Source organism: Vicugna pacos, chromosome 13, assembly GCF_048564905.1.
Source record: "Vicugna pacos chromosome 13, VicPac4, whole genome shotgun sequence".
Taxonomy (NCBI): domain Eukaryota; kingdom Metazoa; phylum Chordata; class Mammalia; order Artiodactyla; family Camelidae; genus Vicugna; species Vicugna pacos.
This window is the reverse complement of record NC_132999.1, coordinates 1428743-1454585: the sequence shown is the minus strand read 5'-3', so window position 1 is coordinate 1454585 and position 25843 is coordinate 1428743. Positions and strand designations below refer to the sequence as shown.

The 25843-nt window shown below is 51.1% G+C and overlaps 1 protein-coding gene and 1 long non-coding RNA gene across 2 annotated transcripts; both read left to right on the top strand.

Moving 5' to 3' along the window:
• Window positions 1-8569: 8569 nt before the first annotated feature.
• Window positions 8570-10223, top strand: LOC140700570 (uncharacterized). The gene is made up of 2 exons (XR_012078974.1): window positions 8570-8731; window positions 10095-10223. It is a non-coding gene; the product is annotated as an uncharacterized lncRNA (long non-coding RNA).
• A 1181-nt stretch (window positions 10224-11404) lies between these two features.
• On the top strand, window positions 11405-25039 carry LOC102539733 (CLN6 transmembrane ER protein). Its single transcript, XM_072974012.1, has 7 exons — window positions 11405-11578; window positions 15869-15983; window positions 18886-18984; window positions 20100-20288; window positions 20602-20657; window positions 22121-22243; window positions 23761-25039. The coding sequence occupies exons 1-7, from the start codon at window positions 11493-11495 to the stop codon at window positions 24029-24031; spliced, it is 939 nt and encodes a 312-aa protein (XP_072830113.1). The 5' UTR covers window positions 11405-11492; the 3' UTR covers window positions 24032-25039.
• The last annotated feature ends 804 nt before the right edge of the window (window positions 25040-25843 follow it).

The following is a 25843-nucleotide window of genomic DNA, read 5'->3' as shown; positions in this document are numbered from 1 at the left end:
GGTCATTGCAGAAGCACATCCAGAAGCTACTGTGAACTCATGTCTGCTCCTGAGTCAGCCTGCAACACCTCCGGAGAATAGCACCCCGTCCCTTTCACCTGCCTTCCAAATCTCTCTCAAGGTCCTCTCATTTGCAGCCCCTACTGAAACCCCATGGGGCAGAGGATTCTGGGAAATGTAGTTTCTGCTTCTCAGCGATGCAAAGGAGGCCAGAGAAGGGGGGAGGGCAGTGACAATGCACAGTCCCTTAAAGACTTGAGCTAAGGTGGAGTTCTGAGGCAGATCCCCCACGCTGCTACTGGCCCAAGGGTGTGCTTCCCAGGAGCGACTGAAATGGGCATTTGCCCTCAAAGCCACCCAACCTTTCCTTTGCTTTCCAATCAAGGCTTCCCTCCTCCAACCTCAGGTCCATGATTTATTTGTTTCTTAATTTTTAGTGGTGAGGAACCTTGGTGATTTCCCCTACTACCCACATACCCACCAATGCATTAAAAATTTTGTTTTTGCAAGATCCAGTTGTTTTATAGAGAGGTACCATCTAGACCATCACACTGCCAAGAACAGAACATCCAGGCCACTTCTTAAAAGAACGATTGCAACTCACTGAAATGATTTTAATGCCACTATTCGCAACAGAAAAAAACTAAGAAATAAGTGATTCTAACTTGGGGCTGTATCACAGAGGCCTGTGAGGATCTGATGAAAGCTAGCAATTCCAGCAAAAATATATATCACATGTTGCATGCAATTTCAGGTGGTCCAGAGTTCCCTGATGTGCATCTGTGGACCCTGTCCATAAGAGTAAGAACATGACAAAAGAGAAATAAGGTCACATACAAAATGTCAGTCCGGCTTTTATAAAGAGGCCAAAGCCATTGGTATTTTTGTCCCAGTGCTTTTCTAAACATGAATAAAAGCGCTTGTAATTAAATGTTCACTGTTCACATTTCAAGCGTATTAGTTTTAAATTATATTAAAGACATAGTACATTTTTTTGTGTTGCATAAAAACACTGGCAGTGGAATAGGGCCCCTTGTGTAATTAACTTCTGTCATGCCCCCATGTCTGCTTCATAAAGACTTGAGCATGGCTTTACGAACATGTTACTTCTTTTTATTTTTAATACACTTTTTATTCAGCATGACTTTTTTTGCCTCTTGCTTCTTTTATTTAATTGAAGTATAATCAGTTTTCATTGTTGTGTCAGTTTCTGGTATAGAGCATAGTGACTGCCGCATGTATACGTACATACATTCCTTTTCATATTCTTTTCCATTATAGGTTACTGTAAGATACTGAGTATAGTTCCCTGTGCTGTACAGTAGGACCTTGCTGTTTGTCTGTTTTATATATAGTAGTTTAGTATCTGCAAATCACAAACTCCCAGTTTATCCCTTCCCACCCCCTCCCCCACTGGTAACCATAAGTTTGTTTCCCATGTCTGTGAGTCTGTTTCTGTTTTGTAAATAAGTTCATTTGTGTCTTTTTTTTTAGATTCCACATATAACTGATACCATATGGTATTTTTCTTTCTCTTTCTGGCTTACTTCACTTTACTAACATGTTGTTATAAGGGTTTCTGTTTGTAATAACTTTACCTGTAGGACATTTTCATCACTTAATTTACGTCAAGGTCTTAATCAGGAACAAACTCCCAACTCAAAACAGTGTTCTTACAGGGAAAACACAATTTTAAGCAACAGTCAATTTTTTCAGGAATGCCCTGGGGGGGGGAGCTGGATTGTCTTTTTCATGCATGTTAGCCTCGCCCCCGCCCCTCCCCACCTTACATGTTCCCCAGGGAAGGAACAGCAGAGCACAAAGACCTGGGAGTCCATTCTGGCTTCTGCTGGGTATAGCTTCGGCATCACATCTCCAAGTTTCCATTTAATCATCTGTCAAGGAGTAATGACAACACCCACGGAGTGGGTGGGCAAGGACAGTAAGGTTTCAAGAAATATTAGTTCCACTTGCAGCATCCTGGCGCTGCTCAACACATGCTTACTGACTGATTGTGTAACTGAGAACTGACTCCGGTTCGTTGTCCAGTGAGGAAAAGGGATCCTGCTTTGTCCGCTGGGTCTACTTAGAATTATGACTTGCCCATTGTTCGATGGAGGATCCTGTAGCGAAACCAATGAATAGTTAATTTAAAGTCAGGCAACTATGGCTTTTTGCTTTGGGTGGAAATTTAATTCCCTGGTAATTCATACATTATGTATAGACTGCCTTTCCTGCTTCTGCACTCGGCACTCAGGCCAGGGCCCAGCACAGGAAGAGAATGGAAGGGTAGGGGAGGATGAGACACAGGATGAGGGCGAATGACCCAGTTTACGGCTTCCCTCTCACATCGCAGGGATGAGGAACCTCCAGGCAGTTAAACGTGCATCTCAACTCATCATCAGTGTGACACTGCCATGGTTACCTCTGCTATGGTCCAGAAGTGATCTTTTTTTTTGACTCCTACTGCAAGGCAGAGCATCTGAAGTTTTTAAGATTAAAACAAGTTTCAACTGTATAGCATAGGGAACTATATTCAATACCTTGTAGTAACTTATGATGGAAAAGAATATGAAAACAAATACATGTATGTATATGTATGACTGAACTATTATGCCATACACCAGAAATTGACATACTGTAACTGACTATACTTCAATTCAAACAAAAGAAAAAAGATTAACGCTCACTTGAAATGTTATAGCAGCTTTGGGAGACAGTTTGCAGTTTCTAAAATGTTAAATGTATACTTACCCTGTGCCCCAGCAACCCCATTCCTAGGTGTTTACCTAAGAGAAATGAGGCATCCGTCCACACAAGGACTTGTACGTGAATGTTCCTAGCAGCTTTATCATAGCAGCCCCACACTGGAAACAACTCAAGGGTCCTTCAAATGGATTAACAACCCTGTGGTACATCCAGACAATAGAATTCTACTTGGCAATAAAAAGAACAGAGCTCCTGATATGTGTAGCAATTTGGGTGAATCTCAAATACATCATACTAAGTGGAAAAATCCAGATAGAAAAAGCTAGATGATTCCATTTATATGAAATTTAAGAAAAGACAAAACTATAATGACATAAAGAAAATCCGTGGTTGCAGAGCTTGGCGATGGTGAAAGGGAGTGATGGTAAAGGGGCAGGAGGACATTTTCTGAGGTGATGGAGTTATTCTGTATCATGCCTGATGGAGGTCACATGAGAATATACATTTGTCAAAATTCATGGAGTTGTACTGTTGTCGAAACACGCCTCTGTACCCAGCTTACCAAATGGAGACTCGAGGACAGAGTTTTGGGTGAAGTAGAAAGGCAGCTTTATCTCTTTGCCAGGCAGTGGAGGTTACAGTGGGCTAATGCCTCTAAGACTGTGAGCCGCTGGGGAGAGAAGGCAGGGGGTTTTATAGTCAAAGTTCAAAAGTTCAAGAGGCAGAGCTAGTTTCCACAGAGATTGCGTACAAAGTTGTTCTTGTCTTTGCAGATGCAATGGTCCCCTTTCTTCTGCCGGGTATGGCGTTCACCTCCTGCTTTGGGACTCTTAATGTTCTTGTTCCTAGAACAAAGGAGGCATAAGAAGGGGCTCTGTGGAGAAGAGCTCTAGAGAAAAACTTCTGCAGCTTGAATTCAGGTTGATAAATGCTTTTAGCCTTTTAAGCAGGCTGAGGCCTGGGACCTCCTGCTGCAGGCTGAGGCCTAGAGCTTGAACAACAGGATACAAGGAAACCACAAAGGGTCAAGAACAACTGCAGACATGCGCATTTGGGGCAAGTTATATACAAGATGCACAAAACACCCAACTGCTGTTTCTGAGGTGTTGAGGTCAAGAGGAGTGCACTGGGGGCAAAATCAGGGCACTGAGCATGATCCCCTCATGCAGCACCATGGGGGGGTTACACAGACCACCCCAGCCTCCTTCCTCCCCAGCCTAACCCTGGTCAGCAAGAGCATGAGAAAAACTCTATTTAAACTATGATACAGTTAGGCAGTTACAAACACCATTGCCTATATCAGATGGTCACCAATGATGATGGGGTCCTGATCAGTTACAGTAATTTAAAGAATATTATTGTATGTATATTATACCTCAATATGTCTAACTTTTAAAAAACTGTGACCTGAGGCTATCACATTTATCTCTCAGTTAAAGCTGAGAGTAGCAAAGTTTACTTAAATGTGATCTTACCCTCATCTTGCAGGCAGGTCAGTGGACCTCCTTCTGAGCTGGTGATGGGAAAGGCTGATGTAGGCTTCTAAAGCCAGAACTTATGTGGTGTTTCCTACTTCAGGACTCCACGGGTTCAAAGCCTAGAAAGGAATTCAGGATCTCTCTGACGATGTGGAGCAGGATACTGACTACCTGGTGGGGTTTGAGGGGACCCCGGAAGTTCTCCTTCGGATGACCCGTCGTTGGTGCTGAATTTCTGGTCTTAGTGTTCCCTCTGGACTGAGCTTTGCCTTCCCAGAGCTTCCCTCCCAGGGACACACATCTTCTGCCACCAGGACAATGACCATGAGTTGAAGGTGTCAGTTCGGCCACCTTCTTTGCACTTCCCAACAACCCTGGAAGGAGTCTGTTTTGATCGTCCCCTCTACAGGTAAAGAAACGGAGAGTCAGAGAGCTAGAGTGGCTTTTCCTGGATCACACGGCCCTAAATCAGCCTCAGTGGGGCCAGATCCTATCTAAGGCCTCTCTCTTCGAAGCCCTCTCTTTCTGCAGCGTGGCTGTCCACTCGAGTGAACGGCTTTTCTACTTTTTCAAGATAAGGCCTAGGAAGATGCCTCCAGGAAAAGCCTAGGTTTTCTCACACTAACATCTCTGGGTCTCTTGAACAGATGGTTAAATTTCAAAGTCCAATAGCAGTATTCAAGCTTGACAGCTTAAACAGCTTTTAAAATCAGATATTGCTCACTGATCATCACGGCCATGGAGAAACTGCCTTCAAGCCTGCGTATGGCCAGTCTGGCCAGGCAGTTGGTGTGGTGGCTTCTGAGGAGGGCAGGCCCCAGAGGCAGGTGCCCAGTTCACTGACAACTACACCACGGACAGGCTGTGTGGTCTTGGACAGGTGACTCAGCCTCTCTGTGCCTGAGTTTCCGCATCTGTAAGCAAGGCAAAAGTTATTCCTACCCCTTAGGGCTACTGTGAGAATTAAATGAGGTCAGATACATAAAGCTCTGAGACCAGGGCCTAGCACATAGAAATTGTGCAATAAATGTTAGTTGCTAAGAGTGAAAGAAAAGAAAAGGACTCTGAATTCCTTTCTGGGCTTTGAACCCTTGGACTTCTGAAGCAGGAAACACCACATAAGATCTAGGTTTAGAAGCTCACATCAGCTTTTTCCACCAGGGGCTTTTGAAGGAAGAATTTTGAGGCCCACGAACCTGCCTTTAAAAAAAAGGGGGGGGGTCTAAGTGGAGGAGGGTATAGCTCAGTGGTAGAGCGCATGCTTAGCATGCATAAGGTCCTGGGTTCAATCCCCAGTACCTCCATTAAAAAAAAATTTTTAAATAAATGAACCTAAGCACCTCTGCCCTACCCCCCCCAATGAGTCTAAGATTAAACTTCAGTAAACTTCACCAATGTTCACTTAAGAGCTAGGGATGTGGCATCAGGGCAGTGGCAGGCCCCCGGCCCCTCTTAGCAGGTAGTGGGAGGGGAAGGGGCTAGCTGAGAATGTTTCAACTCTGGGCTCCAATCCGGAAGGCTGACTTCCAGACAAGGTTCAAATTTACAACACATGTAACAAAGCGATCGCTTCCATTAAGGGGTGGGGGAAAAGCACAGAGTCTCCTATCTGTTTTTGAGGAATGCAAGCCCACGGTAGTGATCCGTCCCCTCTTCCCTGGCCTGTCTGGTCAGGGAGGGAGCCATCATGATTGGGCAGGACGTGGCCTCACTGATTGGCCCAGGGTGAGCACCTGCCTTAAGCTGGCCCAACTGGAATCCCTCCATGAGAACTTAGGACTGGGCCCAGGCTCATTCTGCTCATCTCCTTCATGGAAGCGAGGTAAACCTGGAAGCCACCAGCTGAGGCCATTTGCTGCCAACGCCCCCCAGGGACACAGGGCAAGCCAGTTTCAGAGAGAGAGAATGGAACAGAAGAAGAGTTGGAAGGGGGTGGCTTTCTGGGTTCTCTGAGTCCAGGCCCTGGTTCTCATCTGTTCCCCATGGCCCAGCTGTATCCTTGTACTTAGATTTCGTAAGATGCCCCCGTATCCTTATAACATAAAATCGCCTTTTGCCATTAATCTGGCCCCAGTTGTTTCTAGCAGTCACAACCACGACAATCTTAATGAAAACAATTTAAGGCAATTACCTCCTTCTGTCTGTTTTTCCATGGTGTGGTCACCCTCCACAACTTCAGCCTGGAGGAGGGTGTCCTACAGGCAACATCGGCTGGCAGGGAAGGCCAGTCTCTTTCTCCTTCTGTGTCCCTCCCTCTTCCCCCAGGCCTGTCCTCTCTTCCCTGGGGTCTGTCCTTCTACAGCCTTCAAACCATGTGTAAGCCCTGTTTCCCACACGCAGAGGTCCCTAGATCAGGCCTTTCCTGGAGGCCTTTCTTCCTTCCCCATCCCATTTCCTCTCTGTCCACCATCCTGAGTTCAGAGGAATGTGTGTCATGCCTCCCAGGGGGTGGCTACAGTCTAACAGGGGACTTCAAAGCCTTGAAGATGACGGGTATTAGCTGAACCTATTGATGTAACCATTTCATAATATATGTAAATCAAACCACCATGCTGTGCGCCTTAAACCTGTGCAGTGATGTATGTCAGTTAATTCTCAGTAAAACTCTGGTGGGTCATGGGGAAAGCCTTCTGGGGGCAGACTAGTGTGGGAAGATGTTTTGGGAAAAGAAAACTTTTCTAAAGTTCTTCCATAAACTGGATGGAAAGGTGAGGATCTGCCTCACTGGATCAGGGATGAGGAGACTGAATTCTAGTCCTGGTTTTGCTTCTAACTCACCGTGTGACTTCAGGATTCAGTGTCCTCAGCAGCAGAATGACAGAACTGAATGAGATCAAAGGCTTCCGGGAGCCTCGTGAGGGTGCCGTGGTCCTCGCCTTGGAAACAGTAGAGGGAGAAAGAGACGGCACCTGGGTCCCAGTTCTCTCCACTCAGAGTGGCCCCACGTGTACCTGATTTGCACACTGAGCGGCCTTCTCAGGTGTGGTCTTAGCCCAGGTTCGCAAAGAAGCAGGTCTGAGGCAGAACTGTACGTGCTCACATTTTACGAGGGAGTGCCATGCGGGGAAACTCTGGTGCGGGGAAAAGCCAGCTGAGAGACGGAAGGAGGGGAGGGCACGGAATGCTTTGCTTAGCTGGCTGCCATAAGCTTCCCTGATGCTCCTTTTTTTTTTTTTTTTTTTTTGGTGGCAGAAAGGTGATTTTATTTTTATTTTTTTTATTGAGTTATAGTCAGTTTACAATGTTGTGTCAATTTCTGGTAGACAGCACAATGCTTCAGTCATACATGAATGTACATATATTCATTTTCATATTCTTTTTCACCGTGAGCTACTGCAAGATCTTGAATATAGTTCCCTGTGCTATACAGTGTAAACTTGTTTATTCTGTATGTACCTGTCAGTATCTGCAAATCTCTTAACTCCCAGTCTGTCACATCTCACCCCTGATGTTCTGTCTTGTGGGACCTGCTTTAAAGAGACTGTATGAAGCTTAGGACAGTCCACTCAGAAGGAGGAAGAGACATGAATTTATCTGCCAACCCGTGTCTCTTATTGGTCAGCGGTTCATCCCATGGAGGGTCTGACACCCCTCCACTGCTGAGGCCAGAAGTTGGAGGTGGGGGTGCTGCTGGCTTGTGCCAGAATGAAACAGGTGACAAGATCTGGGAGACAGGTGTAGCCAAGAGGATGTGATGTGGTGCATTAAAAAGGATCTCACACAGCTCTAGTGGAAAAAGAGTGAGAACATCTTAAAATAAAAGTTGAAACCGCGGGGCTGTTTCATCCCCAAAAGACCTTCCCAGCTGCAGTTTCTCGATGCTCTCACTGAAATCACAGCTCAGATTGCTGAGAATATTTGCCCTTCCGGTGTGCAGGAATCATATCCCCAGATTGTTGCAACCAAGATCCCTGGAAATGGGTACTCCTCAGTGCCCAAGAGTTGATGCCAATTTTGGTCTGTCCCCCTCTGCTGCCCACCACCACCCCCAATTTCCATGCAATCTGAGAGCTAATGCAGATGGTGTTTTTTAAGTGTCCTGATGGGATAGGAAAGAGGGGGACTGATAATCCTGCCAGGCTGGGCGAGTTTTCATCTTGTTCGCTCAGAAAGTCCTGGCCTCCCTGCCAGCCTGGACTCCCCCTCCATTCAAGGGGTAGCTGTTGGCTCCAGACGGGAGGCAGATTTGTTGGTATTTAAGGGATTGGAGGATTAAATGGGCCAGAGAGGCCCCCACCACACAGCCTCATCCTCTAATGGTGGGGAGCCCTCCCCTGGGTATTATTAAGTCAATGGTTACATCACAGGCACTTCCGGCCTCTTCCTCTGAAGCCCAGCAGGCTCGCCAAGCCAGCAGAGAATGAGAGATTAGGGTCAGAGAGGGAAGCCTCAATCCTTTGTCTCTGATGTATGCACAGACCAATCTGTAGATGGAAGCTCAGACTCACCCAAAAAAACCTGGGATCCGTTCTGAGTGTTGTCATTGGCTGACACTGGGTACACTGCTTCGGCTCTGGACACTGGCTTTCTCTGCTCATGACATGGTGAGGAGCACATGAGAAAGCAAGCTATAAAGCAAACGTGCCCTTTAGTGGGGCAACGGTGGGTGCTGGGGTTGGCCTGTGGGCTGCTGGACCAAGTGTCACAGCTAGTGAGCAGTGGCACCAGGACTTAAACCCAGGCAGTCGGCCTTGCAGATAGTTGTTGGGCTGAGCCCTTTGTTCTTTCTCAGGGACGCTGTCCCCCCAGGCAGCCTCTAAGGTTCTGACTGTCATCTGTATTCCTGGTGACTACACGTCTGTCTGCCCAACTCCCAAGTCCGGCCTAAGTTTCAGATCCTTGGGTCCAACAGCCTTCCTGACCCACCTCAAGCTTAACATGTCCAAGGATGGATTCCCGTTTAGCCCAAACCTGCTCCAACTCACTTCCCAAGGGGCACCTCCACCATCCACCCAGCTGCAGAAGCTGGCCACCGCCTGAACTCTTCTCACCCCTGACACCCGAGTCACAGCCACCATACCTCGCACACAACTCTTGATGTCAACTCTCTCCTTCCCACTGTCACTGTTACCAGTCCAGGACCCTCACTAGAACTGTGCGCCATCTGCTCCACATCTCGCCCCACACTGTGGAGGGAAGGGTCTAAAATGCAAATATGATGGTGCCACTGCCCTGCCCAAAGCCCTCCCGGTGTCCTCAGGATAAAGGCTCTCCTCTTTTGCACGGGTCCCTTCCCCTGGTCAACTCCTCTTGCCCTTCCTCCCTGCCCTCTACTGCCCTCACTGAACTTCTGTCCTTTCCTCCAAACACCAGGGTCTCTCCGGATGCTGGGCCCCCTGGCTGGCTGTTCCCTCTGCCTGGAACATTCTTCCCCACCCACCCCCACCACCCTGTGTGCTCGGCTGACTCCTGCTCAGACGTCATTGTCATTTCAGAAGTCCAAAACCACAGCTCAGATGTCCACCTGAAACTGAGTGCCCCTAAACTGAGTTCATGATTAATCTCTCTATCCAAAACACAATTCTCTTTCTTGTCCTGTCTGACCTCAATCCTGGGCTAGCTGAAAACACTAATCAGCCAGAGTCAGGTGACTAAAACTGCTGTTGTTGATAATAACATCGTGTGGACAAAAAATGCAGCTGCCATTGCAGTAAACAAAGGATGTTGCAACCGTAAAGCCGTCAGCCAGTGCAGCCACCCCTAAAGGTGCACCCTGAGGGGAATTAATGATGGGAAAAGATAGGATACTGGCCCTGGAAAGTTAAGGTGCACATCAAAGGAATGATTTCAGTAAGCCCAGACTCTTGTATGTTCCCGTTCATAGGAAAGTATGAAAATTATTAACTTGAAATGTGTTTATTTGATTAGCAATAACCTTCTGATGTTTGACTACATTTTTTTTTCCAGCAAAAACTCATATATCCTGGCTCCTCCCTTACCTCTTTGGAACAGTCCCTCAGAGCGATCTGAGAGGCTGCCATCCCAGGCTGCAGTTCTCAGTAAGGTCCCCAAATAAAACATAATTCTCAGCTTTTAGGCTGTGCTTTTTTTTGTCAACAATTGTTAATGTACTAAAATTGCTATTATAGATAACATCATTAATGTACACACTCAGGTTATTTCTCCAGGGCAAGATGAGCTAACAGACCCCCAAGCTATGGACCACCTGGCCAGAGATTTGTAAGCCAGAGATATCTCGATTCTTGAAGCTACAATTAACAAATGTCACAAGACAATGATTAATCACAGCCTCTTCTTCCCTTTAAAAAAAAACGAACTCAAAGACTGAGTTGGAGTAGATTGAGGCTTGTCTCCCACTCCCTTGCTTGGCACGGGCAATAAACAGTGCTTTCCTTCAACACAACCTGGTGTCAAGATTGACTTTGCTGGACATCCAGAGCAGACCCAGTTCTGTTTGGTAACAGAAGCCTTGTCTGAACCCACTCCCTTCAAGTCTGCCGGCTCGATACTTTCCCCAGCACACCACTTACCAGTGCCCCCTGCCCTCCAAGTGTAAGCCCTACTAGAGCAGATTTCCACCTTTCTGGCACGAACAGTGCCCTGCTCCCAGAAGAGCTAACACGTTTGAATAATGGGAGATAAGGGAAGTAACTTTTCCAAAGCCACAGAGTCCAAGAGTGACAAAGCGAGAATTGAGATCTGCATCCCTCCCACCATAACTTGGAAACAATTCTTCGGAAAGAGTTCCTGTGCATCCCACCCACCTGCCCCACAGCTTATTTAATTCCTAGCGTCAAGAGCCACAGAACTGACATTTTAAGGACCGACACCGCCCAACTGAGGAAGAAAAATGGGTCACACAGTGGGAAAGGACATGAACCCCTCCCCCAAGCTTTCCCATCCCCAAGGACAAGGGAAATCTCGCCCCGCCTCCTCCCCAGGAGAGTATTTGCGTCAGGTTAGTCTTTTTGGACGTCCCTAGCGCAGCCTAAACCACGATCAGGTCTCAAGCAGCTTAGGCAAAGTTTCCTGCCCCTGGTCACGGAGACGACCCCAGCAGATCCCAGCCCCAAAAGGTCACACGCCGTGGGTGCAGAGCTCTGTACCCGATCCCAGCAGGGAACGCCGCGGTCCTCCGGCCCCGCCTTCCCCAGCAGCGGAGCTCGCCCCGCCTCCCTCGCGCCGTTGGCTCCTCTCCTGGCCCCGCCCCCGCTCGCCCCGCCCCGGGGCCCCGCCTCCGGCCCGCCCCCGCGCTCGGTGTTTGCAGTCTGGGCGGGCTGGCCCGTGGAGCCGGTCTCCAGCTTGGACCGGCAGGGCCGAGACGCCGGCCCGGGGGCGGCAACCATGGAGGCAGCGGCGCGGAGGCGGCAGCACCCGGGAGCGGCGGGCGCCCCGGGCGTGCAGCCGGGCGCCTCCTTCCTGCAGGCCAGGTGGGTGCACGCCGGCGGGCGGAGCGGAACGGCGGCCCCACCACGTGACAGGGCGGGCGGGAGCCCGGGGCCGCGGAGCTGCGGAGCCGGGAGTGGGTTTTCCGCCAGATACCCCTGCAGCTGAGCCCCGCCTGTGTGCCCCTTTCTCTTCCTGGGGGATCCCCGGCCCAGGGAAGCTCAGGGAAGCTCAGCGGCTCCCGCGGCCCGGTCGGCTCTGGGACAGACGCTCAGCTGGGGGAACTTATCCACGGGTTCTAGAAACTCTGCTTGGGGGCAGCAGGCCCAGAGGACACCCCCGCTCACTGGGGCCCCCATCGCGCCTGCAGGCCCTTTGCGCCACCTCCAAGTTCATGGTCCGTCCAACCATGAATAGGATTTGGCTTCTGGTTTTGCTCCTTGCGTGGAGGAACCCAAGAATGTAAATGGAAGAGATAGCAAAGCGTGGAAGCTCCCCTCCAGAGAAAGAATGAGGAAGGGCTTTTCCCACACGGTAGCTGTTCCCTTCTCTCAGCAAGGGGAGGAAGTTACTAGTTTATGTAGTTGAGACCAGGCACATGGAGCAGAGGAAGAGGTACAGAAAGCCACCTTTTAACCTTTCCCTTCACTCTGCTTTCATTCCATTTTACAGATCAAAAACAGAGCCCCAGTGGGGCTGAAAGGTCATCTTGGAGGGCTTCCTGGAGAAAGTGGCAATTGAGCTGCATCTCAAACTACCCAGTAGGTGACAGAGAAGAAAGGCTGTTTCAGCCAGGGGAAAGGCAAGGAGTGCAGTGGTCTTGGAGCTTTCTGTGTGTACAGTGGCAGGAGGATACAGGCTGACTGTGAAGGACCTTTAATGGCAGCAGGGCTGGGACCAGAGTGCAAAATTAAAGAGACGCTCCCTCTCAGGACACTTGTGCTCGAAAACCTTCCATGACTCCCCTGTGCCTACTTAAATGTTGGGCCCTATGTGCCTCGCTTGTCTCAGCCTAATTCCTGCCCTAAATGGCAGGTTAAGGATGCAGCTTTTTTGCACAGGGGAGCCATGGAAGGTTTTTGAGCACTAGTGTGCTCAGTTTTAGGAAGTTTGTGGTACGATTTGGATAAGAGGGAAATCTGAGAGATTTGCCTGAGAGTAGCTCTTTCTCCTGCTACTGAGGGACATCTCCGTTCTGGATCCCTTACAAGTGGGGAGTCTGAACTATAGTAGACCAGTTAGAGTAGTCTGTGAGTATCAGACATGGTCACTACTTTATCTCTTGTGTGAGCTTTCCATGTGCATCATCTTACTCAGTCTTTTTGTGTTTTCAACCTGTGAACTCTAAGGCCTAGAGAGGTTACATCATTTACTGGCAAGAACCAAGGCCCAAGGCCAAAGCTTCTGGGTTTTTTTAAGTAATTTTTTTTTAACTTTAGTTTTATTGGATTTTTTGTTGTTGTTATCTGAGGGAGGTAATTTGGTTTATTGCCTTTTTTTTTTTTCCTTTAAATGGAGGTACTGGAGATAGAACCCAGGACCTCATGCATGCTAAGCAGGCACTCTATCAGTTGAGCTATAACCTCCCCACTGGTTTCTGCTCTTACTACTCCACTTTGGTTGCCGAGGAGTGATGTCTCTTTTCACTCCTGAGTGAGGTCCCCACCAGCCAGGGTGCTCGTGGGGATGGCGTGAGGGGCTGGCTCTCTTCCGGGGTGTCTCTGCCTGCTTCATTGGATGCCTCTAGGCCTGTTCTCTGTATCATTGCTGCTCAAGACAGCAGGCACAGTCATCCCGACCAATTCCTAGGATGCTCGGATTTCCTCTGCAGCCTCCATGCTTTGCTTACATACCTCTAATGACATGATATTTACTACCCTTCAATGTAGCCTATTCCAGCTTCCACCTGCTTTGTTGAGTTATTTTTTTTAATTGTAATCAAAGTAGTATGTGCCCATGATTAAATAAAATTGCACAGACAGGCTTAGAGTAAAAAGCAATGGTCCTCTGTACCACCTCTCCCTAGCATCAGAGACAACCACGGTGGCTTCTTTTAGCTGTTTCTATCAGTATTAAATTCATATTTCTAAATAATAATAAATGCTACGAATGTAGCACTTTCTGTGAACCAGGCCCTCCTCTAAGTTTTTGCATTTCAACCACAACTCTTGAGGTAGAATCCACTATTATCCCCCATTTTACAGGTGGAAACATTGAGGCTCAAGAGGTAACTTGCTCAAGATCTAATTAGTGGTGTAGCCAGGATATGAACCCAGGCAATCTCCAAAGTCCATGCTCTTGAAAGCTATACTCAACTGCTATTTCTTGGTTTATCAATTTTAGCCTCTAAGCTAATGTTTACTAATTTCCTATTATGATTTGGTTCACTTATACCTCCCCCTTCTTCACAAGATGGTTTTTTTTTTTAAATCAGCATTTTTAGTTTTGCTCATTGTTACCTTTGTAACCTTAGGGAATATGTATATACCATTATTTCTTTTTTGGTCAGCTGTAGGCAGTGTCTCATGATTCCTTTTTAAAAGGAGAATATTACTCCCCTAACCTAAACTTTAGCTTTCTTTGCCCTTTCCCCAATTCCCATCATCTAAAGTTTTACTTTTAAGTTGTCAAGGTTGAGAGTATTTACATGCTGTATTTTAATCATCATTGCCTTCCATGTTTTGTTTGTGGCTTGATTCTAAACTTGGAAAATTAATATATAATGTCTTTATTAGTTCAGCTATGTAAATGTTGTTCCCTACAGAGTCAAGTAATGTTTAGCAGTTACATTTGCTTTCTTATATGGCTTTCATTTTTCCCGGAGTTTCTAATTGCCTTTCTTTTTCTGCTCCTCTTATTATTTGCCTTCATTTTCTCATTTTGGTTCAAACTTTTCATCATGGCAGATATTTTCACCATGTGTAGACAGAACCAGAATTGGTCCCTCTACAGTCCCCATTCATAGGTCCCTGCTTGACTCCACCATGGCTGAGATGCCTACCTTTTCTGCCCGGCAGTCCTGTGGATGCCGCTGACTGCTTGAATATCTCAACTGTGTGGTATGCGCTGGGTGGTATCGCTCCCCAACTGTCGTGGTATCAGTTTCCCCATATGGTAGACCTGTAAGGCTGCGGAGGAGAGGAAGGGCCATCCTTGTCTTGGGTTACCTGCCCTGTGGTCAGAATCCCAGCAGAAGAGAACCAGCCAGATGCTGACCAATCTTGATTCCCAAGTTAGGTGTCTGCCCTGTACCTCTGCTTTTTCTTCCGGCCCTTCTCAGCCAGGCTGCACTCCTGACAGGGATCCCCAGTGACTGAGGTGCCTCCTCAGGTGGAGAAGGAAATCATTTCTGAGCCCCTAAACTATGTTTGGTTCCCACAGCTTCCAGAGACCCATGCTTACCTGCTTCTGGGCTTTCAAAATGCCTTTATTTCCTAAACCAAAATCCTGCTTTTTGCCCAGTTTGAAGGTTTCCAGAGCAAAACACTGAGGGCTGTTATCTTCCTTCTCCATCCAAGTTCTGCAGGCCTTTTTGAGGCCTTGCCCCAGTGGCCACTAAGGGGAAGGGGCCGGGGGGGGGGCCTCTGTGCCAGTCACTCATCTCAACCTCATCTCAAACATCCTCACAGTTAGTCGGTGAGTATCTGCCCAGTCTGAAGGCCCAGCAGCCCCTCCCTGCTCTCCCTTCTACCTGGAAGCCAGGCATCTCCCCTCCCTGCATTGCCTTTCTCACTTCCCCACCTCCAGCCTTTGATCCTGCTCTCCGCCTGCTTTTCTGCCAACTTAAATCCACCTATCCATGGTTCCAGGCGCCCTTCCTTCAGGCAGGCTGTGCATCCTGCCCCAGGCCACACCAATCCCTTCACTTTTTTGACTTGGAAAATGGGGGTAATATTCTGACCTTAAAGGGTTTCTGTGAGGATTAGAAGAGATAAATGAGATAATAAACGTAAAGAGCTATAACAGTGCCTGAAGTAGAGAAGGTGTTCAATAAAGATCCGCTATCATTGTCCATCACCATGTTTCGTGTTTTTTTCAGCTACGTTTGCACCCTCTGCTCCATCTGATCCCCTGTCCTCTAGGTGAGAAAGCCCAACAGTTATTACATCCCTGGGGCATTTTCCTTCCTGAATCACAGAGAAGCTGTGGTCAGGTCAGATGGCGTCCACTCCCAGGATACCTTCCCCTGGACCACAGTATTTCCAGCAAAACTCTTTTCCTGAAACTTAATCATGTGTGTTTCCTCCCGCCCCCAGATCTCTGTGGCTCATCTTTTGGGGGAAGCTTCCCGTGGGAGGAGAGGAGTTGACTCCTTCTGTTTGCTCCTTTCCCAGGCACAGCTCTGTCAAGGCTGATGAGGCCGCCGGCACGGCTCCCTTCCACCTCGACCTCTGGTTCTACTTGACCCTGCAGAACTGGGTCCTGGACTTTGGCCGCCCCATTGCTATGGTGAGCATGAAGCTGTGGACAAGAGTCCCAACCAGCAATGAGGACACATGGTGACTTGAATTAGCTGAGTGACCCCAGACGAGTCACGGCCCTTAGCAGTTAACTGTGACAACAGGCCTGGGTACTTTCATGTCCTTTAGCTCCGTGACTGTGACCCATGGGGCAGGTGCCAGTGGGTGGGAGATCTGGGGCCCTGAACAGTCATACTGTGCCTACCCCCACCATATCCCACATCCAGGTTTACCAGATCACCAAGCCAGACACAGGGGTATGGGAAGGAATCCCAGCTGCCTTCCCCACAGCCTTGGGATAGCATTGTTTTTCTGGAGGTGAGGCGTATAGGCTGATTTTGCACAATACGTATGACTTGAGCCTTGGGTCATTTTTTAGTGCCATCTGGTGAAACCATCCCCTTCCCTCCAAGGCTACCTATAGTGGTGGCCTCTACAGAGATTGATCCTGGAAGAGCATTGAAGCCCCTCACTTGTCATGGATGGATGAATGGATGGGTAGGTAGATAGTAGAAGGTGAAAAAAAATTGAGTGAGGGACAAGCATGTACCAAGTGGTTGGTTAAAAATAACCATATCCAACGCTGAAACTGACACCTTGCACATGCTAGTGATGATGCAAATTTGCAAAGCCCTTTGGGAAAACAGTTTGTCAAGGTGGTAACTAGTACCCAGAATAGTGCCTTGCAGGATATGTGTTCAGTGTCCTTGTAGTAAGTGAATAATAATTATAACAATAATAGTAAGGTAGAAATAGTGGTTAACATACATTGAGTGCTTACTTCATTCGAAGCTCTTTACATATTTAAATTTATTTAGTTCAACACTATTACTAATCTCAATTTATAGATGAGATGACTTGAGGGTGGAGAGGGTAAGTGACTGGCTCAGGGTCACCCAACCAGCAGGTGGAGGAGCCAGCCCATTGGCCCGAGAGCCCACCCCCTCCTGTTATATATATACCCAGAACCCTAACGTGTTCAACCCTCCTGACTCAGTAAGACCTCTTCCAAGAATGTGCCCTGAAGATGTAATCTGCAAGACACCAGCCCCTGTACCAAAGATGTTCATTGCAGTGTTGCTTACAGGAGGTGAAACTTGGAAGTGACTTCAGTGTCCAGCCAAGATCAACTTGGCTACACCCAGTGTAGAGGTTGCTACCTGGGCATTAAACAGGAATTATGGATACTATAGAGGAACCTGGAATGTTTAAGGAGAAAAAAGATGCCTAAGGGACAGGCAGTCAGTAACAACTGTTAATCCTGTATCCGCTGGATCAGAGACTTGAAGGGGATGAAGAAAAGCTTCCTGGCAGCAGTGTCAGGGAGGAGTTATGACGGATGCTGGATCTCCTTTCTGCAGATTTTCCATGAGGTTTATGTGCCTTTTTTTAAATGTAGAAGAAAGAAAAGGGACTAAGCCAGGAGTCAGGGCACCTCGTCAGGTTTGTGGGCAAGTCACTGTCCCCCGAGCTTTGGTTCTCTCATCTCAAGAAGACTCCTTGAACTAGCCGTTCTGAGCCCCCTTCCAGCATGAAGGTCCCACATACTGGGGAACAGAGGAGCTGCCCACCAAACTGGTGTTACGGGGAGAGGGGTACAAGTTATAAAAGTAATATGTCATATTATAAGGGGAGGAATGATGGGCAGTTCCTACTCAGGTATATAAAGAAGTGTGAGATGCCCCCTTTCAGTCTCACCCCTGACAGTTTGGGGCACATCCTTCCACTCCTTTCTCGACTCATGCAAACATATGTATACATCCTTTTTTTTTTCCTCTAACCAAAATGAGATTTTATTTCATCCCTTATTCTACAACTTGCTTGTTTTACTCTACAGTACATCATGGATATCTTTCCATGTCATTTCTGTTAATGGCTACTTAACCTTCTGTAGTAAAGACAGTGTATTCAGCTAATCCTGTTCGGTTGAAGAGTTGGCCTGTTTCCGATATTTCGCTATCAGAGTGTTTCGGCGAGCATGAATATCTTGCTGTAGATAAAGGTACAGTTATGCACACACATACCAAGTAAGAAAGAGAGAGAATGAGATTCCTGTGTCCTAAGAGTTTTATTTCTGCAGGTTCATTTTATCCAACACATTTTTTTAATTAAAAGACACATTTAAATTTTTGATTGATGTTTATGGTCATTACACGTGTTCTCAATCAACAGATAATGGAGGTACAGTTGGGCAGAGCAGGGGCTGTGAAGTGTTTTGAGCTCAGGTGAGGGTTTTCACGCTGAGGACTCGCTGGGGTAGACCAGTAGGAGGACAAGGGAATTCCGGACGGGAACGGCCCCAGCCTGCCTGCCTCTCTTAGGAAAGGAAGAACTGAAGCTACTTTATAGGTCTCCCTGTTTTCTTCTTTGTTTCATAATGTGTAGTTTCGACCTGAAATGGTCCCACCTGCTCAGTGGACAGAGTGTTTGTCCACACCTGGGTGGCCAGGAGATCTGGTCGTCATCCTAGGACTTGCAGTGTCGGATCCCTAAGGGTCTGTGTAGACCCCTGGGCCACATTTCTTGTGTTTCAGATGGGGAAACTGAGGCCTGAGAGACAAAGAACTTGCCCAGGGTCACCCAGAAAGTTGGTGGCACGGCTGAGTCCCAAGAGAGCCTCCAACTCCCAGGCCAGTACCTGGTGACATTGACTTACTACCTGGAGGAGAGGGACCCACAGGGTCAGGCCGTGGATTCACATCAGCTGTGTGCCTGGGGACAAGTCCGTTTACTTTCTCTGGAACTTGGTTTGTCTGTCTGAAAAGACCCTCACCCCAGGGCTGCTGAGAAGTTCCCGGGAGATCACAGGAAGAACTGAGTGTGTGCAGGGGGCTTCTGAGGGCCTCCTGGGGCCATGCCTGGTAAGCATCACTCCTCCCCTTGCTCCCCAGCTGGTGTTCCCTCTCGAATGGTTTCCGCTCAACAAGCCCAGCGTGGGGGACTACTTCCACATGGCCTACAACATCATCACGCCCTTCCTCCTGCTCAAGGTACAGTGCCGGGCTCCCTGCCCTCCCTTCCCGCCCTCATTGCCCCCCCCCCAGCAGGGAGCTGGTGCTGAGCCCTGGAAGTGCCCTGAATCAGGCTTTCCCCTCCCCAATTTTGGGGGACGAAGTCTGTGATACAAAGATGTGTCAAGAGCCCGGGGCCCCAGGGGAGGCAGGGGGATGGAGAAGGCCTCCCCAAAGAGGGGCGTTTGATGTGGGCCCCTGCCTGGGGGTGACCTGGGAGAGACCTTCAGACAGGAGAACCTGAAGACAAGGCTGGGCTTGAGAAACCATAACACATTTGGGGAGGCTGAGATGGAAGGAGTGGCTGGATTGCCCAGGGAGAAGTCAGGGACCAGTTCGGAAGGCACATGGGGGCCAGGGGGCAGAAAAGGCAGCAAAGGAGGGTGAACTCTCCCCTCTGGCCTGGAGATCCCTGACTCTGAGATAGCCCTGGGAGCACAGAGCAGTCGCCTAGATGCCTCTGGGAGATTAACTGTATCCATCTCCCAAATGCAGTTCTTGGCAGAGCTGCTGGCTTTGCATTTTGCCAAATAAAGGCTCTGAAATCAACTATCTCCCTCTACTATCCCAGTCATTTTGTTTTCAGAGAGACATTTCAAACCTTCAAAAGTACCAAAGGTATAACCTCAGAATTCAGAGGAATATTTAGTTAAGTAATTTAGTTTCAGAAGCACTCCCCCCCATTCCTATTATTTTGCTGGCGTGGATCAGTTGCTCAGAAATGGGAGGGTCTCAGCAGGCCAGCCCAGCCACGCAGGAGCAGAACTGGGGGTGTGGGAGGTCAGGGCCTGGACCCCGGACGCTTGTGTTGAAGGCCTGGCTGTCACCTTCAGCACGTGGCTTGTGTGTGACCTTGGGTAATGAGCCTGTTTCCTCACCACAAAAAGAGGGTGCTGTTCCCCAGCTTCTCCTGGGTTCACAGGGATCCTGTGAGACTGGAGGCTGGGTTAGGCCACTAAAGGGACCCACCAATTTGAGAGTGACTTTCTAGCTAAGGATGTCCATCCTAGCCCAGGTGTGAGGGAGGGAAGTGGAGGGTGTCTGTATAGGGACAGAGGCGGGGGTCATGCTGCCGCGCCTCCCTCTGACCTCAGCTCATCGAGCGGTCCCCCCGCACCCTGCCGCGCTCCATGATCTACGTCAGCATCATCACCTTCATCATGGGCGCCAGCATCCACCTGGTGGGCGACTCTGTGAACCACCGCCTTATCTTCAGCGGCTACCAGAACCACCTGTCGGTCCGCGAGAACCCCATCATCAAGAATCTCAAGCCAGAGACGCTGGTGAGGCCGCCCCCCGCGCCCCTGCCCCCTCCCCCCCCCCACCCCCGCATGTAAGCCCTGGGGCACAGGCTGTCCCGGAGGTCAGAGAGACTGCGGGAGCCAGGTCACCGGGCCGAGCTAGGGTGCTCCTGTCACCAGGAAGTGGCATGTTGGTTCCCACCTTGGCCCCCTCCTCTTCATAGGGAGGGACTGAGGGCAGCTGGGGGAGGCGGGCGTGCGGGGAGGGTGGCCGCTGCCCCACCCCCACCCCCCGGACCGCAACCTCCCTGAAGCCCCTCCCCCTCTGCCCCTGCCTCGCCGCTGCCGCCCGCAGATCGACTCCTTCGAGCTGCTCTACTACTACGACGAGTACCTGGGCCACTCCATGTGGTGAGTGATGGGGCCCGTGGTCCCGGGCGGCTCTGCCGCGGACTCGGGGACGCTGAGCAGCTCTGGGCCGCGGGGCGCCAGGTGTGGAGCGCGGCGGCTGGAAGGGCGCGCTCTTCCCGGGCGGCGGCGCTGTCACTCGGCTCCGGCAAGGCAGCTGCGTCGCCCTCCAGCCCGCGGTGCCCGCGGCGGCCACGAGAGGGCAGCGAGCAGCTGTCCTCGCAGGGCCGAGGCTGCCGCGCTGATAAACAACCGCCCCCACAAGGGGATGGGGATGGGGACCGAGAGGACCAGGCCGCGATCTTGGGCATGAGAGGCGGCAGGAAGCCGAGGAGGGCCGGCTGGACCAGGCTGGGGGCAGGGTAGGAGTGGGGGTGCTGTCTGTGCTCGCCCCTCCGAACTCCGAGGAGAGCTTCGCCCCCCACCCCCTCACGGCAGGGCAGGAACCCTGGCACATGCAGATCAGCCACAGGAGACTCCGGGCACAAGCTGGGGGCAGTCGTCCGTTCCAGGCCGGAGGATGAACTGGGGCCAGTGGGAAGGGGTTGGACATGGGTTGATGGCTAGTGACAGAGCCAGGCCTGGACCTGGGTGGCCCCACTCCTGGGTGAGGTGGGCTCCCTCCTGTCGCACGTGCCCTACACTGTGTTTCCAGGGTCTGTTTTGGGGCCTGGAAAGTCGGCGGGGGGCGGGGAGGGGGTGTCCCTGGGCAGACAGGCCTCTTGCCAGTTCTCCCTGGCCTTTGCCGGAAGACCCTTCCCGTGGAAGGTTGGGGAAGGGAGGAGGCGGAGGAACAGAGGCCTGGAGAAGTGAAACTGCAGGACAGGACTGGGAGTGTGTGGGGGCTGTAAGAGCAGGAGGTGGGAGGTCAGGAGACAAGGAGGTGGGAAGAGAAAGGGGGTGCGGATGAGAGATGGCACAGGTGCGTGGGGAAGGAGAAAGGGTGGTACTTTTGGGGTGAGGTGTGTGTGTGGGAAGGGTGAGGCTGTGGGCTGACTGAGAGCTCCTTGGAGGCCCCCCCAGTGGGTCTGTTTTCCCCGCTTCTTTTTTTAAGCTGGGACCTCAGCCCTGCTGGCTACACCCATTTCCAGGCCAGTGAGTGCTGGTGTTCAGCACGTGTCTGAGTCAGATGCATCCTCACCCCCCTACCCATCCTGCAACACAGCGTGAATGAGGCAGCCAGGGCAGTGTGGGAAGGAGCCCCCACCCCATGACCAGCCTGTGGGCGTCTGGTCTGCATATGCTCAGGGAGCAGGCCTCACCTTCCTGCTTCCCTCCTGTTCTACCCTGGACGCCCTGCTCGGGAAAGGCTGTCAGGGAAGTGCCTGCACCCAAACCAGGTATTTTTGTAAACTGTTAAGTGACTGCGTGGGGTGGTGCAGAGAACCAGCACAAGGGCGAGTGGGGAAGAGGTTATGGGTGGGGTAGCCGGGCAGGCGTCTGAGGCGCTGGCTTCCCTGTCGCAGGTACATCCCCTTCTTCCTCATCCTCTTCATGTACTTCAGCGGCTGCTTCACTCCCACCAAAGCTGAGAGCTCAATGCCAGGGGCAGCCCTGCTCCTGGTGGTGCCCAGTGGCCTGTACTACTGGTGAGTGGACCTCGGGCCTGGGCTGGGGGAGGGTGGGGGCCCTCAGAGAGCTAGCTACGGAAAATGTGCTCTTAACCCCCGTGTGACCCCAGGTCAGACTCTCCCTCCTGGGGTCCCTGTGTCGTCCTCTTCTAGTGGGGACTGTGACAGTGCCTTGTGGTGGCTGCTCTGTTGCCAAGAAGCCAGGCTTGAGTATGGCCTCTCCACACTCTGAGTGCTACCTTGGGGCCAGTAGACTCCAACACCACACGCTGTAGAGCCCTGGGGGCCTCAGTTTCCTCCTCTGTGAAATGGGGATAATACCTGCCTGTCTCGCTCTTGGGATATGGTGAGAATCCAGGGGAGAGAAAGGGGCTTCATAAACTTCAGGGCAGATAAGGGGGGAATGTCAGAGCCTCAGGGGCTGCCCGCCTGGTTGCTTTTCCCTCCAGCTCTCTCTTCCCACTCCAGAGGACCCAGGCCTCAGCCAGCCTCTTCCTCAGTCACTTCTGCTCCAGATCCAGGCTCCCCTGGGGATTGTGGGTGTCCTAGGAAGGGCTGAGTCCTTCTCCGGTGGGAAGCTTCCAGCAAAATAAAAAAGGGGCCTGCTCCAGCCCACCTCCAGGGGCTGCTGCTGGCCGGCCGAGGGGGTCCACCAGGGCGAATCTATAGACCCGTTGAGAACAGGGTTAGAAGGAATGGGTAGCAGCTACAGCTGGAGGGAAAGAGGTGAGACGTGGCCTGTTCTTACCCATGGCCTGTGGGTGCAGTGATAGCTTTTCCAAGTACATAGTTCTTGTCAGTAACCTTGAGAGATAGGGCCATGTATGTATGCCCCCTTTATGAGTAGGAAAACAGAGGCTCCGTGATGTCATGTGAATTCCCCACGGAGACACAGCCGCTAAGTTGCAGAGCGATGTGGCTCCTTGAGTGGGATGGGTCAGCACTGAGGTTCTCTCTAGAAGCCGGGGAATAGACCAGATGTGTGCTAGGTAGGTACTGCCTTAGATACCACAGGGAACCCTGGGAGATCTCAGAATTTGTCCCAGCCTTCAAGGAGACAGTAATGACAACCCTCATAAATTGAAACTGCATTCCCAAACTCAAAACCCATTAGGGACCAAGATGGTAGCAAATGCATCAAGCAGGCATCAAGTGAGGCAGTAGGGAAAGGTGGGGACTGTGGCTAGCTGCGGAACAGTCCTCTCTCTCAGGGGAGCAGCTGCTTTCTCCTCTGATCAGTTACTGTGATGTGGGAATATAAGCCTAGTGTGAGCAGGGGAGCCAGAAATCCACATTTGCAGGTAATCTGTTATTTAAATATCGGCAACAAACTCAATGTTTGAAGAAAAAATAGTAACTGTACAAGCCCAATCAACGTGCTGCTTACAGGCCATGGCTCAGAGGAATGTGGTCCCCCGAGCCTCTGGCTCCATGTGCTGTTCTGACTGATGGGGAGGGCAGCCTGGTCCTGAGGGAATGCCAGGCAGGGTGGGCTGTCGTGACACCCACTGCAGCTCAGCCACTGGCCTCCTCAGGTACCTGGTCACCGAGGGCCAGATCTTCATCCTCTTCATCTTCACCTTCTTCGCCATGCTGGCGCTCGTCCTGCACCAGAAGCGCAAACGCCTCTTCCTGGACAGCAACGGCCTCTTCCTCCTCTATTCCTTCGCCCTCACCCTCCTGCTCGTGGTGCTCTGGGTCGCCTGGCTGTGGAATGACCCTGTGCTCAGGAAGAAGTACCCGGGCGTCATCTACGTGCCTGAGCCCTGGGCCTTCTACACCCTCCATGTCAGCAGCCGACACTGAGTCCCGGGCACCAGCCACCCGGTGTGCTCTGCCTGCCGGGGAGATGGACCGCGGAGGGCATCGCTGCAAGATGCAATTATTCTGGTCAAATCTCTGTTGGGTTGGGCTTTTTCCAGGATGGGATTTAGTCTGAGGCAGTGTGTCCAGGCCGAGACAAGTTCCTGCCTTCCTGTACATCTTACTGCAGTCGGGCCCTCTCACTCTGCTTAGGGCTGGTCTCTTCCTAGGGTGCTTCTGGCTCACTCTGCAGACCCACCCTGACCCTGGAGGCCACATTACACAGGTTACGTGAACTTTCTGTGCATTACTGAGCAAAACACATCCTTCCTCTAGGCCTCATTTGCACCAGATGGGCCCACAGGCCCCAAGTAGGTCAGTGGGCTGGTTTGCAGCCTCGTCTTGGGGCACCTCAGGCTGCTTGGGGTAGTGGGCCAGCCAACCCTGGGGGCCAGAGACCCGTCCTCCCCCCGCACTATGCCTGATCTCGGGGTCTGGCTGTGGTAGCCCTCCAGCTACCGCCTCCTGGAAGCTCTGCCCCCCCCCCCCGATTCATGGCATCCCCTTCCCATCAGCCTGACCACAGGTTTTTGAGCGGCAGCTGAAGGCCAAGTTCTCATGCACTTGGACTATTCCCTGAGCCCCTCAGTAGGGGCAGGGGGCGTCTTGAGGTTCTCTTCAGTCAGCCCTGCCTCAGCCTAAATGTCATGCCTTCTGCCAGCTGCCCTGCTCCCATAACAGGGAGGCTTCATTCCCAGCAGGATACCCCTGCCCCACGCCTGCCCCCAGGTCTCATCCAGCTGCAGGGACCACAGCCTCACTTCACCCAGCACTAGCCCATGGCTCTCCGGGGGGGGGGGGCCTGCCTCGCCCTCCCCAGGCCCTGTCTCCTCTCCAGTGTTACTCAGGGAGCCCTGTGCCTCAGATTCCCCTCCTATGTGCAGGTCCCCCCGCTCCAGGTCAGTCCCCATCAAGTGGTGAGAGGTGTGAATAAAGGCGGTGTGAAGCCAAGCCTGGCCGGCTGCTGCTGCCGCCTTTGGGTATGAATTTGGGAGGTGGGAAGCAGGAGGTCCTGGGCAGGGGAGGGAGTGGCTTGTCTGGGGCCCTGGGCCGACCCCGGGGGCCGCTCAGCCCCACCTGGCTGGGAGCAGATGCTGCCAGTGCCCACTGCCCCTCCATGCCACTTGGTAGGACCCCAAGGTGGGAGTGAGCCCCCCAGAAGGGCCGCCTCGGTCATTCCCAGCTCTCTTCAGGGGGGTCTGGGGGCTGTGCGGGTGGGCTGCATTAGAGAGGAGATGCTTGCACCTTCATATGCCATGCTGTGGTGAGAAAAACATCTGAGAAAAGCAACTTTGTTTCCCAGAGTTCCTGGGCAGGGGCTCTGATAACCCTTCTCTCCCTGAGTCCTGACCTTTAGAATAAGGACCTGAGTTTATGATTCCTGCTGTATAAATCCCCGGTTTGCTCCACCCCGCCCCCCCGGGACCTTTTCACATAACCACTTCGAGTTTAAACCCATGAAAAGTTGGTGCCCTCGGTCCCCGCCACCTTATGAGTAACAGGTGCTTGCTGCCCTGTGTGCTCTGGACCTGGGGCAGAGGACTGCCCTTCCCCCGGCTTCACGGCGCCCCCTGCTTCTGGGACCTGAAATGATCAATCTTGTGACTACTTCCTTTGTGCGGATGTGCCCTCAGTCAAAACCCTGTGGGTTTCACTTTCCCAAAGCGGGAGCTGGATGACGGGGGCGCTGCCTGCCGCCCCTGCGTGGCTGGCTCGTGCCCCCTCAATCAGCACGTCACAGTCTGCATATTCTTA